This window comes from Chlorocebus sabaeus, chromosome 16 (genome assembly GCF_047675955.1).
Source record: "Chlorocebus sabaeus isolate Y175 chromosome 16, mChlSab1.0.hap1, whole genome shotgun sequence".
Classification (NCBI taxonomy): Eukaryota; Metazoa; Chordata; class Mammalia; order Primates; family Cercopithecidae; genus Chlorocebus; species Chlorocebus sabaeus.
In genome coordinates this window covers 4,107,910-4,121,437 of record NC_132919.1, presented here as the reverse complement: position 1 = coordinate 4,121,437, position 13,528 = coordinate 4,107,910, and the positions used below count along the sequence as shown (strand labels likewise).

Genomic DNA, 13,528 nt, shown 5'->3' with positions numbered 1-13,528 from the left:
GAGAGAGAGATTAAATGAGGGAATTTATGTAAAGCTTTTCGAAGAACATGTCAAAATTAGGGAATTGTTATTACTGTTAGTGGCTTCAAAAAATCTAGGTGATTTTGGTAGCCTTTTCTCCTGGAGACTCCTGGCTTTGTGGTAAAGGATTTGCAGGGCAGGTGCCCGTCAGCATCTTTATGTACATCTCTTCATTGTCATCTACTGTATAATATTGACCTTCTGAGAGGAGAAATCCCTGTAACCATGATGGTCTCCTTGGTTCAATGACCAGCACCCTGAAACAAAGCCATTCTTTGTTATTTTTATTTTTATTTTTTATTTTTAATGAATATTTTTAAAAGTAGAGACAGTATGTTGTCCAGGCTGGTCTCACACTCCTGGGCTCAAGTGATTCCCCCAGCTTTGGACTCCCAAAGTTTTGGGATTACAGGTGTGAGCCACAGTACCCAGCCATCAAAGCCATTCTTGATCCTGTGGGACTATCACTGAGAAACAGTAGAAACATCAGGTGGCCGGTCACTTGGAGAGCGTTCCCATCGGTGGGATGAGGGACTAGTGAATGCGCCTGCTTTACACCGGCCACGGTAAACCTGATTCTTTCTGTTCCTTGCAGAGGAGGTGGCCAAGCTGGAGAAGCACTTGATGCTTCTACGACAAGAGTATGTCAAGCTGCAGAAGAAACTGGCAGAGACAGAGAAGCGCTGCACTCTGTTGGCTGCGCAGGCAAACAAGGAAAGCAGCAGTGAGTCCTTCATCAGCCGCCTGCTGGCGATCGTGGCAGACCTCTACGAGCAGGAGCAGTACAGGTGGGCAGGGCTCCTGGACACAGAAGGCCTTTGGCTTTATTCCCGGGCCACACTACAGCTTTTCTCATTCACTTTCTCCCAGAATTTATTTCTCTCCCTTGAGGATATTAGCAAATCTTTATTCCCTAGAATAGAAGCTCCTTGAGGCAAGATTTTTATTTTTTTATTTTATTTTACGACGAAGTCTCACTCTGTTGCCCAGCCTGGAGTGCTGTGGCGAGATTTCGGCTCACTGTAGCCTCTGCTTCCCGGGTTCAAGCAGTTCTCCTGCCTCAGCCTCCTGAGTAGCTAGGACTACAGGCGCACACACCACCGCGCCCGGCTAATTTTTTGTATTTTTAGTAGAGACGGGGTTTCAACATGTTGGCCAGGTTGGTCTTGATCTCCTGAGGTCCGCCTGCCTCGGCCTCCCAGAGTGCTGGGATTACAGGTGTGAGCCACCATGCCCGGCCTGAGGCAAGATTTTTATCTCTCGTTTAGTACTTATCTTCAGCAGAGTGCAGGAGTCATGGTGATAGCATTGCTAATCAAGCAGGAATTGGCTTACATGTCTAGGAATTCAGAGGGCAAACGTCCGTTTCTCTTGAGATGGTCAAAGCAAAACAGTCTTGGAACTAGTTAGAGCGAGCATCACGATGGTTGAGGTTGAACTCTGGAGCCATACAGCTTCTGTTAGAAGCTCAGGGTTGGGTGCGGTGGCTCACGCCTATAATCCCAGCACTTAGGGAGGCCGAGGTGGGCGGATTACCTGAGGTCAGGAGTTTGAGACCAGCCTGGCTAACATGGTGAAGCCCCGTTTCTACTAAAAATACAAAAAATTAGCCGGGCCTGGTGGTGGACGCCTGTCATCCCAGCTACTCGGGAGGCTGAGGCAGGAGGATTACTTGAACTGGAGAGGCGGAGGTTGCAGTGAGCCGAGATTGTGCCATTGCACCCCAGCCTGGGCAACAGAGCGAGACTCTGTCTCAAAAAAAAAAAACGGCATGCTAATGTCATGTGGGTGAAATTATAAAGAGAAAAGAGCAGGGTGAGCACCTGTGATGTTGCGTATAGTCCAGAACAGCAATGATGAAAGACTGAATTGGGATGCTGGGTATGGCAAAGAAACACAGATGTGAATGTACATAAGAAGGAAGGACTTGAGCCGCTAGGGAGATAGAAGCTCAGTCTGCATAAGACTTAGTAAATTTTCAAATAAATTCCAACATTTTAAATAGATCGCTCACACCCGTTATCCCAGCACTTTGGGAGGCTGAAGCAGGTGGATCACCTGAGGTCAGGAGTTTGAGACCAGACTGACCAACATGACGAAACTCCATCTCTACTAAAAATACAACAATTAGCCACATATGGTGGCATACACCTATAGTCCCAGCTACTTAGGAGGCTGAGGCAGAAAAGAATTGCTTGAACCTGGGAGGTGGAGGTTGCAGTGAGCTGAGATGGTACTACTGCCCTCCAGCCTGGGTGATCAAGTGAGACTGTCTTAAGAAAAAAAAAAAAAAAATCAAAATTTAGAGGATGCAAATAACAATAAAATAACTCAGGATTCAAAATTACTATTATCTTAGTCCTTTCTGAATGAAAGAATAATCTATTACAGAAAAAGGGAAGTCTATATTCTGAGTAAAGGCTAGTTCCATAAATTGAATAGATATAGCTTCTTGTAAAATATAATCCATTGTCTTATTTTTCCTCCTCTTCCATGAACACGTGAAAACTTTGTTTATTACTGGCCGGGGGAAGCCTAATGTTTTTCTGTTGCAGACACACCTCTCCTACTCTTTGAGGCTCTTTCCCATTAGAACTCCCATCGTTTAGTTTTTCAATTATTTGTCAATTGATTAGTAATTTTATTTCACTTTCATTGTGTTGAACTCCTTCTCGGAGACAATGGGAATGAGACTGGGCAGTTTTCTTCCTGTCACTTTTTAGCTAGTTACGGTATGATCTTACGACTCCAACAAGTCTCCCTTCAGCGTCTAAAACCTGCCCTAGGCCAGGTGCGGTGGCCCACGCCTATAATCCCAGCACTTTGGGAGGCTGAGGCAGGTGGATCGCTTGAGGCCAGGAGTTCGAGAGCAGCCTGGTCAAATGGCGAAACCCTGTCTCTACTAAAATTACAAAAATTAGCTGGGCTTAGTGGCATGTGCCTATAATCCCAGCTACTCAGGAGGCTGAGGCAGGAGAATTGCTTGAATCCAGGAGGTGGAGGTTACAGTGAGCTGAGATCGCGCCACTGCGCTCCAGCCTGGAGGACAGAGTGAGACCCTGTCTTTAAAAAAAAAAAAAAAAAAGGCTGGGTGCGGTGGCTCACACCTGTAATCCCAACACTTTGGGAGGCTGAGGTGGGCGGATCATGAGGTCAGGAGTTCGAGAACAGTCAGACCAACATGATGAAACCCTGTCTCTACTAAAAATACAAAAATTTAGCAGAGCGTGGTGGCGCTCGCCTGTAATCCCAGCTACTCAGGAGGCCGAGGCAGGAGAGTCGCTTGAACCTGGGAGGCCGAGGTTGCGGCAGTAAGCCGAGATTGCGCCACTGCACTCCAGCCTGGGCAACAGAGTGAGACTCCATCTCAAAAAAAAAAAAAAGCCTGCCCTTTATCTAAAGAAGGTTGAAACTCTATGTTTTTTTTTTTTTTTTTTTTTTTTTGAGACGGAGTCTCGCTCTGTCCCCCATGCTGGAGTGCAGTGGCCGGATCTCAGCTCACTGCAAGCTCTGCCTCTCGGGTTTACGCCATTCTCCTGCCTCAGCCTCCCGAGTAGCTGGGACTACAGGCACCCGCCACCTCGCCTGGCTAGTTTTTTTTGTATTTTTTAGTAGAGACGGGGTTTCACCGTGTTAGCCAAGATGGTCTCGATCTCCTGACCTCGTGATCCGCCCGTCTCGGCCTCCCAAAGTGCTGGGATTACAGGGTTGAGCCACCGCGCCCGGCCGAAACTCTATGTTATCTACAATTGAGTATCAGATAGGGAATGGAGTCTTCCTAGGGGACTAAGCTGTCAAGATGTGGTAACCGAAATTGAGAAATCAATTTCTAAAGCAGACATCTTTTACCAACGTAGGGGAAAAAATACCTTTATCCTATAACATGCATTTTGTTGAAAAATTCAAATAGTATTTTTATGTGCCCCTTAGTAGCTGGAATGACTGATGAATAGGTTTTAAAAGTTTTTAAGTTGAGAAATGTGGAAGAAACCGGTAGCCTTTCTTTTTTTTCTTTTTTTTTTTTAATAAGAGACAGAGTCTCACTATGTTGCCCAGGCTGGTCTCAAACTCCTGGTCCTGGCCTCCCAGAGTGCTGGGATTACAGGTGTGTGCCACTGTGCCTGGCCTACATTTCAAGTTCAGGAGAACAGTTTTGTCCCATGAGGTAGTTAAAAATGATGGCTATATGTAGTTACTTACCGTACTCAGTCTTTTACCAAACAAACCTATGGTTTTTCCTGTTCAAGTGTTTGAGAAACTAACAAGAAACTGTTCATCTCCTCTCCAGTTACAGCATTCTGGTTTCCATGTTTTAAAAGGAAATACTCTTTAATTGAGTGGAATCAAGTTTTTTAAAAAAAATTACTAGGTCCTTAATTGTTTCAACATAGAATCTTCATGGACTGGACTTGTCTGATTTTCCGGTTTTCATTTGTGTTTTAAAAAATTATTATTGGAAATTATTGAGGAAATCCTTATCTTTATTTCCCTTTGGTATGTCAGATTACAAAAGAGAGAATTTTGACCTGACACTCATGAATGTGGTAGAAATTTTCTAGAAACATTCATTTTTATAATTTTGTGGCTACAAGTTATACTCGTGGTTGAAATAGTACAGACTGAAAATCTATTTAAGTTATTAGGATGTAATACTTTATAAATATATTCAGAGTTTAAAAATTATTTGTGCTTTGTAGGTAGCTTCTTGTTTTCATTAAATTTTTTACACTTTGTCACAGGATATGCTGATACAGTTTTATGTTTTGTTTTACATAGAGTATCCTATTTCTTCTTTGACCATGAATAATGTTCTACTGTATTAACAGCAGTTTGTAATAATTTGAAATAATAAATACTCTCTTAATCTTGTGATCTAATATCATTAGTTACCGCTTGGTCTTTGATAGAACTGGAATTGTTGATACTTTCAAATGATGATTAAGTGTGTTGTAGGCAATACTCTTGTAGGGTCTACAAGAGTAGAATGTAGAATGTATCTCTGTCAAGCATTATATACAAACAATATTCTGTTTGGGTTTCCTCTTTTTTTTTTTTTTGAGGCAGAGTCTTGCTCTGTCGCCCAGGCTGGAGTACAGTGGCACGATCTCAGCTCACTGCAACCTCTGCCTCCTGGGTTCAAGCAATTCTCCTGCCTCAGCCTCCTGACCAGCTGGGATTACAGGCGCCCGCCACCATGCCTGACTAATTTTTGTATTTTTAGTAGAAACGGGGTTTCACCATGTTAGCCAGGATGGTCTCGATCTCCTAACCTCATCATCTGCCCACCTCGGCTTCCCAAAGTGCTGAGATTTCAGGTGTGAGCCCCCACGCCTGGCCTGGGTTTCCTTTTAAGTGGATGGGTTAATTCATGTAATGGTATTTTCTTTTTCTTTTTTTCCATATAGTCGTTTTTGTGTAGTTAGTTTCCGAAGACTTTCCAACCTAGTAAATACCTTTAAAGTTGAATATGAAAATAAAATATATAACTACCAGCAGGATGATGACAGTGACTTTGGATTCCTGCCAGGATAGCCATACGGCATGTACTCGTGGCAGCCCAGTGGGTCATCTTGACGTTTTTGTTCACTGCCCAGATGCTCTCCTCCGGTAGCATTTGACATTTCGGAGTTACACATAAATATCTGTTCAGGAAGATCGTTTCATATAATGGCATGTCATAATTATGGAAACATGTTTTGAAAAGAAAGCTTTTTCCTCACCCCATTTTTTATAAGTAGTTGAGTAAAAAATGGTCAATATTAGGTCCAGTTGTTTCTGGTGAGAACCGGAGTCGCGATGCTGGGTGCCGTGTTCATGACTGCTCGTCAGTTTGTTCACGCTTTTTCTGTTGAACCTTACTTGAGCATTACCGTGGGGCATAGCAGCGCTGTAGTCTCAGAGCCGTCATCACCAGCTTTAACCTTTCTGTCTTTCTCTCCCTGATGGTTTAGCTTGTTTTAGTCCATATAAAACATCCTCTACTTTTTATGTGAATATTAATCCTCCTCCTTAACTTGGAGGTTCACTACTGTAAGAATCCCGTTAGCAGATGTATTTGAAAGCCGAGCATGCCATGTGAATTAAAGCCAGAATTTACAAATAGAAACCATTTCTAGCAACGTATTATAAAGATGGCCTATCAGAATTCAGTGCCAGCATACAGAAACAATGTTTTGCTGTAATTTTTCCTTTTGCAGATGTATGTTGATCAATACTCATGTGTTTATCAGCTATGAGTCCTAGCTATACCTATGACATTTTTCTAATATATGTGGGTCTTTTTCTTCATCAGCGATCTGAAGATAAAGGTTGGGGACAGGCACATCAGCGCTCACAAGTTTGTCCTGGCAGCCCGCAGTGACAGCTGGAGTCTGCCTAACTTGTCTTCCACTAAAGAGCTGGACCTGTCAGGTGAGCCTTTGAGTGATCAGGGACACAAACCTGCCAGCGGAAGGGCTCTTGGCAGAAGGTTATGGTGTCTCATTTTGAAATATTTGTGATTCAGTGAAAGTAAAATAATTTTCTTAGCAATTGATGGTGACCACAAACTAGTTAAATAATTAATGAATCAGTAGGTTGTACTTTCAGGTACTTTGTGTATCTACCTATTTAGGAGGTAATACCTGGCTAACAAATCATAAATATTTGAGTAGCTGCAATGTCCTTATGATTTATAAAATGTGAATATTTTTCTGTACCCTCATTTCATGAAAAAGTACGCTGTAAATAAGGATTCATGTCCAGAAAATATTTTTCCCTCAAGTCTAATTAAAAGTCCTGCTGTCAGATTGCGTAAAACTTCATACTAGATGCCAAAGGACCTTTTTTTTTTTTTTGTAAGACAGAGTCTCGTTCTGTCACCCAGGCTGGAGTGCGACGGCGATCTCAGCTCACTGCACTCTCCTGCCTCCCGGGTTCAAGTGATTCTCCTGCCTCAGCCTCCCGAGTCGCTGGGATTACAGGCGCCCACTACCACACCCAGCTAATATTTGTATTTTTAGTAGAGTCAGGGTTTCACCATGTTGGCCAGGCTGGTCTTGAACTCCTGACCTCATGTGATCCACCTGCTTCAGCCTCCCAAAGTGCTGGGATTACAGGTGTGAGCCGCCGTGCCTGGCCAAAGTACTTTTTCTTGTCTATCAGAACTGAACTCAGAACAGTTACTCTGAAGAATAACAATATTCTTTCTTTAACATCAAAGGATGACCATTAGCCTTCAGAATTTTAATAGGTATGGGTTACCACATGAGATGGTGGATATGTTAATTTGCTTCACCACAGTGTCCATTTTACTATATATGTATCCCACAGCATTGTGTCGCATAGCTTAAATATATACAGTACAATTTATTTTTTAAAAAAGAATTTTAAGGCTGGGTGTGGTGGCTCATGCCAGTAATCCTGGCACTTTGAGAGGCCAAGGTGGGAGGATCACTTGAGCCTAGGAATTCAAGGCTAGTCTGGGCAATATAGCAAGACCCTGTCTCTACAGCAAATTAAAAAAAAAAAAATAGCTAGACATGATGGCATGTGCTTGTAGTCCCAGCTTCTTGGGAATCTGAGGGGGATGGATTTCTTGAGCCAAGAGTTTGAGGCCACAGTGAGCTGTGATATCACCACTGCATTCCAGCCTGGGCAACAGAACAAGACCCTGTCTCAAAAAAAAAAAAAAAAAGAAAAAGTTAATAGCTGCCTTGGCCTATTTAATGTTACTTGTTTTATATCACATTTGTGTGTGTGTGTGTGTAGGATTGAAGCAAATAGGGTGGCAAGTAGACTTTAAAACAGTCGTTTTCAAAAGTCGACCTGAAGGCTGCATTTTCATTTAGTACTTGCCTGACTGCTATTGGAAAAAAAGGGACAAAGAGCAAAATTTTAATTTAATTCTACTATTAATATTCGTGAGAATTCTGTGGTGAGGAGAATGACAGGGATGTGTTCTGAGAATGTGTCATGACGTGGTTTTGTTGTGGGAACATCATAGAGTATTTACGCAGATCTGCATGGTGTATAGCCTAGTGCCCACCTGGGCTGTATGGTATAGTGTGTTGTTTCTAGGCTGCAACCCTGTACAGCATGTTACTGTGCGGAATGCCATAGGCAACAGTAGCACAGTGGTAAGTGTTTGTGTACCTAAACCTAGAAAAGGTCAGTAAAAATACAATATTATAATTTTACGGGACCACCATTGTATCTGCAGTCTGTTGTTGACCAAACATAGTTATGCTGCTTATGACTGTACTTGCCGAAGTGATTGTCTGTGTGAATTATATCTTTGTTCAGAAGGTTTGTCAGTTGAGAAGGTACTATTTTCCATGTGCAGTGCCAGGAACACTGAGATGATTCTAACACAGTCCCTGCCATACGGAGCCCTTATTCTGCTGGAGGAAACAGGCCATTCACAAATCATTTCAGACCAGGGCTATAAAACAGAAATGTAGTTAGCTTTTAGGTAAGGTTGAGGAGAGACTGAGTTGGGTGATAAAGGAAGGTTTCAGAGGTGGCTGATAACTGTGTCGTGTTGTAAAGGCTAAGCAGGCATTTATCTCATGGATTAAGGGGGACGTATGTCAGTGTTTCCCAGCTGTGAGCCACCTCTCTCTTTATGATAATTTTGAGGATTTAACTTGAGGTCCATAACTAAAAGTTGTAGATACAAATGCACGTACACACCTACACATGTGCAGATGCCTGCATGCCAGTAACTAAAAACATCGGCCTGGGAAATAGTTTTTTACTGGGAGGGCACCAGTCCACGTGATCGAAATCTCAAGGCAAATTTTTTTTTTTTTTTTTAAAGCATAGTGTTTTGAAGCCATGTATCTTTGACCTCGTATATAGCAGAATTATGAAGACCTTACAAGCTCATGTAGCATTCTTCACAACATGTATGATAGGATCTTCATTATATGAACAGAATGTTTATGAAGACTAGAAGATAATAAATATATGGAAAAGATTCGACTCTGCAGGAAAAAAGTTAATAAGAAGCTACTGTGTTTTGATATCTGTATAATCAAAACTGATGACCCCAGTAGCTGTGAGGCTCATGAAATTGGTATTCTTGTACATTGCCAGTGACGTTATAAATAGGTATGACCGTTTTAGAAAGCAGTTAGGCAGCTGAGCTGTGAAATATTCTTACTTTTTTTTTCTTCATTATCTGACTTCTGGGATACTGTCATAGGTAAGGTAACTCAGACAGTGTTAGTGTTCCTCAGTTTTACTTTAATTGTGAAATAGTGACTGCAACCAAAATGAATGAGAGTGGGAAAATAAAACATCACTGCTCTCTGAAACAAAATTACACAACACAGAAAATTCCATTAAGGCAAAAAAAGCCAGTGTCAACATTGAATTAAAAAATTTGTTTTACACTGAACTTTTTTAGTACATCCAGACATTTAGAGCTCTCATTCAGTGCTGTCTGGCCACAAGATTTCGTCACCGTGAGTCAGGAAGTTTTATCGAGTTTAGGGAAATAGAATATTAATATCTTTAATTGTCTCTATCTCTAGACTCTCCTCCAGTTGTAAATAATAAGTGTGTTTTGATTCTACCATAAGGTTGCTTTCAGGAGTGATCCACTTCAAAGCAAATGGTTTTTGTGGCTTTCATAGATCAGGTACCTGTGAAGATAGCAGATAGGAGAACATATGACATTTTTACTTTTTATGACATTTTAATGAAATGTATCTTTGAAATGTGTGATGGGGGAGAGGTCCAAGGTGGTAGTGGCATGTATGGACCTGTTCCTGTTGAATTGTGTGCTTTGTCCAGCAGTCCTGCGCATTGCCTCAACCTGGGGTTGCAGTTTCTGAGACTGCCTGGGAAGCCTGTGTGTTATGTGATACTTGGAAGCACTAACACTTCATGGCTGGCCAGCAGTTTGAGGAAGATTGGAAATAGGTTCTTGTAAACAGGTGTATAAATAGCATAAAAGCTGTATTTTAAAGGCTCAAATGTTTTCCACACCAACGGGCTTGATAAAATCATTTAATGAATTTATTGGTGTTTTGTTTTTTCAACATTAATCCATTCATATAAAAAATATTGAGTGGTAAGTACTTTTCAAGGTGTTAGGGATACAAAATGTACAAAATTAAATTCTTGCTTGCATGAAACTTACATCTTAGAATGTAAGAAAAACTCCACATTTTTCTTTTGAAGTTCTTGTCTAATTGATATTTCTTTCTTTCTTTCTTTCTTTTTTTTTTTAAGACAGGATTTCACTCTGTCACCCAGGCTAGAGTGCCATGGTGCAATCACGGCTCACTGCAGCCTTGACCTCCTGGCCTCAAGCGATCCTCCCACCTCAGCCTCCTGAGTATCTGGGACCACAGGTGTGTGCTACCATACCTGGCTCATTTTTTGTAGACGTGGGATTTTGCCGTGTTGCCCAGGCTGGTCTTGAACTCCTGGACTCAAGGAATCCTCGTGCCTTGGTCTCCCCAAGGCCTATTGGGATTACAGGTGTGAGCCACTGCACACAGCCTTAATTATGAGAATTTTAGCATATGTTGATGAAATACAACAGGCATTATATACACTTTAAAGGTATTTGGATATATGAATCAAACCTTGTTCAAAAAAGTGAAATGTTTGTACCTGATGTGGTCTACTGGTGAAGGCACAGTCCCTGCTGTAGGGATGCAGTGAGGCACAGTCACTGCTGTAGGGATGCAGTGAGGCACAGTCACTGCTGTAGGATTCTTTCCTGTTTTTGAGATGGGGTCTCACTCTGTCACCCAGGCTGGAACGCAGTGACGCTGTCATGGCTCACTGCAGCCTCGAACTCCTGGGCTCAAGAGATCCTCCCACCTCAGCCTCTCAAGTAGCTGGGAGTACAGGTGTGCGCCACCATCCCTGGCTAGTCGTTCAATAGAGATGGGTTCTTGCTATGTTGCCAAGGCTGGTCTCAAACTCCTGGGCTCAAACGATCCTCCTGCCTCGGCTACCCAAAGTGCTGGAATTTCAGGCATGAGCCACTCTGCCTGGCTCTTCTATAGGATTTTTGCCATTAATGCATAAGCTCAGTCTAATCATGAGAAAACATCAGACCCAAATTGAGGAACATTTCTCAAAATAATCAGCCGGAGTGTTTCTCAAACATGTCAACGTTATGAAAAACAAGAGTGATTTAGGAAGTATTACAGATTGGGTGAGAATGACACCGAATGCAGTGTAGAATCCTCAGTTGGATTCTGGCCACAGAAAGGGTATTACTGGTACAATTAGCAAAATGGGGCCTATAACTAGTGAATGGCATTGGTATTGTATGTATTACCTAGTTACCTAGTTTTGATCATTGTACCGGGGTTATATAAGCTGTGTTAATAATAGGAGAAGATGAGTAAAGAGCATAGGGGATGCTCTGCAGCTTTTCTTGAAGTATGAAAGTATCTGAAAATGTAAACAGAGTAGAAATTTGCTTTTTTATTATTAAGATATCTTTAAATATATGAAATGATATATGTTAACTAGCTTATAACCATTTCATAATGTATACATATATCAAAACATGTCATACATTAACTCTATATAATTTTGGTCTATTAAACCCTAATAAAAAAAGAATAAAAGATAAAAGTTTATAAAGATACTGATTGACCAAGTGGGAAGAGAAAGAATACGACTGTTAGCTCAACAAAGCATAACAAATCTGAGTCCACAAGGAAAGGATTATATTTACTTCTTGGTGAAGTAAAGCAGTTTGCTTCTAGCAAAATGATCTGTTTATGACCTCTCTGTAGCACTTTACCAACAGCAGCTGACACGATGAGAGGTTTCAGTGGATTGGAATGGCTGTTTGGAAGCTAGAGTTTGCTGCATGCTTTCTCAAGCAAAGATCTCACAGTTCCTTGGCATAAGAACTCAGGGTATGAGTCATTCGGCTCTCCTGGAATGTGTCCTGGATAGTGTCAAGCCATTCCAAACAGCAGAAAGCATCCTCCTGTATTCCTTTTCACTCTGGTTGGGAAAGCTATCCCCTGACGCACCACCTGGAAAGCTTGCACTCTGTGGTGGAAAGGGCATCGTTCCCCAAACTGTGTACGCCGGGGGAGCTGTGTGGTATTTAAATCTTTAAGAGAAGCACAGCAATATTCAACATCTGTTGGCTACTGTATGAACTACTAGGTCAAGGCTGTTCAGTTTCAGTATTAAATCATACTGTGTTCCTTCGATGACATCCATGGGAGGTTTAGAATATGCTCACAAAAAAGAGTAAAAAAGAATATGCTCACAAATTCTTTGCTGTTTCTCCCTTCAAAGGTGGATTCCAATTCTCCTCTTCAGTATGGGCTGATTCACCTCTAGTGAATGGAGTGTGGTAGAAGTGACAGCATGTCACTTGAGAGATGGCTTCATCAAAGGCATTGTGGCTTGCTCCTTGCTCTCTCTTTTGGATTGCTCACTTTGGGGGACATTAGCGGCCATGTCATGAGGATACTCAAACAGCCTTGTGGCCTCCTGCCAGCAGCTGAGTCCCATGGCCAAAGATTCTCTTAGAGCTCAAAATAATCTGTTTTATCTGTGGTTATATTCTTTACTTAATCCTGATACTGCTTTTGGTTTCTTCTCACCAATCTTTGGTTAAGTTTGTATTTGTGTTGGCTTATTGCAGATTTGGTTTAGGTTCATTGTTCTTTTAATTTTTACTTATATTTAGTCAATTCAATCATTTCTTTTTATCTGTATTAAATCTTTCTTTGAAATTCCTTTGAATTATTTTTTCTTTTTGGGTTGAACTTTTATCTCATTTTCTTTCTTTTTTTTTTTTTTTTTTGAGACGTAGCCTCACTCTGTCGCCCAGGCTGGAGCGCAGTGGTGTGATCTCGGCTCACTGCAACCTCCGCCTCCTGGGCTCAAGCGATTCTCCTGCTTCAGCCTCCTGAGTAGCTGGGATTATAGGCACATACCACCACCCCCGGCTAATTTTTGTATTTTTAGTAGAGGTGGGGTTTTGCCATGTTGGCCAGGCTGGTCTCCAACTCCTGACCTCAGGTGATCCTCCCACTTCGGCCTCCCAAAGTGCTGGGATCACAGCTGTGAACCACCGTGCCTGGCTTCATTTTCTAATAAGTTTAAGACTATGACTTTTTTTTATAGTATGAATCTGGTTACATCACAAATATTTTGGTAGGTACTGTTTTCATTGTGATCAATTTCTAAATAGTCTATTGTAATAATAGCAAGTTTTTATATAGCAGTTACTGTGTGGTGGTGGTGTTTTGAGTGCTTTATTACATATCAACTCCACACAGTTAGCAAGGATTGGAGCTGGGATTTGAACCCTAGGCAGTTTGGCTGCAGAATTCGTGCCATTAAGCACAGTACTGTGCTGCCTCTCAGTTTGGTTTCTTTTTCCTCCAAATTGAGGTGTAATGGAAGTACAGTAAACTGCCCACATTAAAAGTGTGCAATTTGATAAGTTTTGACATATGAATACACCTGTGAAGCCATCACCACAATCAACATAAACATTTCCGTCCTTGCTGGGCGTGGT

General features: G+C 41.8%; 1 protein-coding gene across 3 annotated transcripts in view; it reads left to right on the top strand.

Moving 5' to 3' along the window:
* ANKFY1 (ankyrin repeat and FYVE domain containing 1) overlaps positions 1 to 13,528 on the top strand; it is a 103,370-nt gene that overhangs the window by 18,369 nt on the left and 71,473 nt on the right. For all 3 annotated transcript variants that reach the window (XM_008009906.3, XM_008009907.3, XM_008009905.3), the window contains exons 2-3: positions 617 to 809; positions 6,314 to 6,432. In XM_008009906.3, the coding sequence (XP_008008097.1) occupies positions 617 to 809; positions 6,314 to 6,432 (312 nt within the window). The remainder of the gene's footprint in view (positions 1 to 616; positions 810 to 6,313; positions 6,433 to 13,528) is intronic.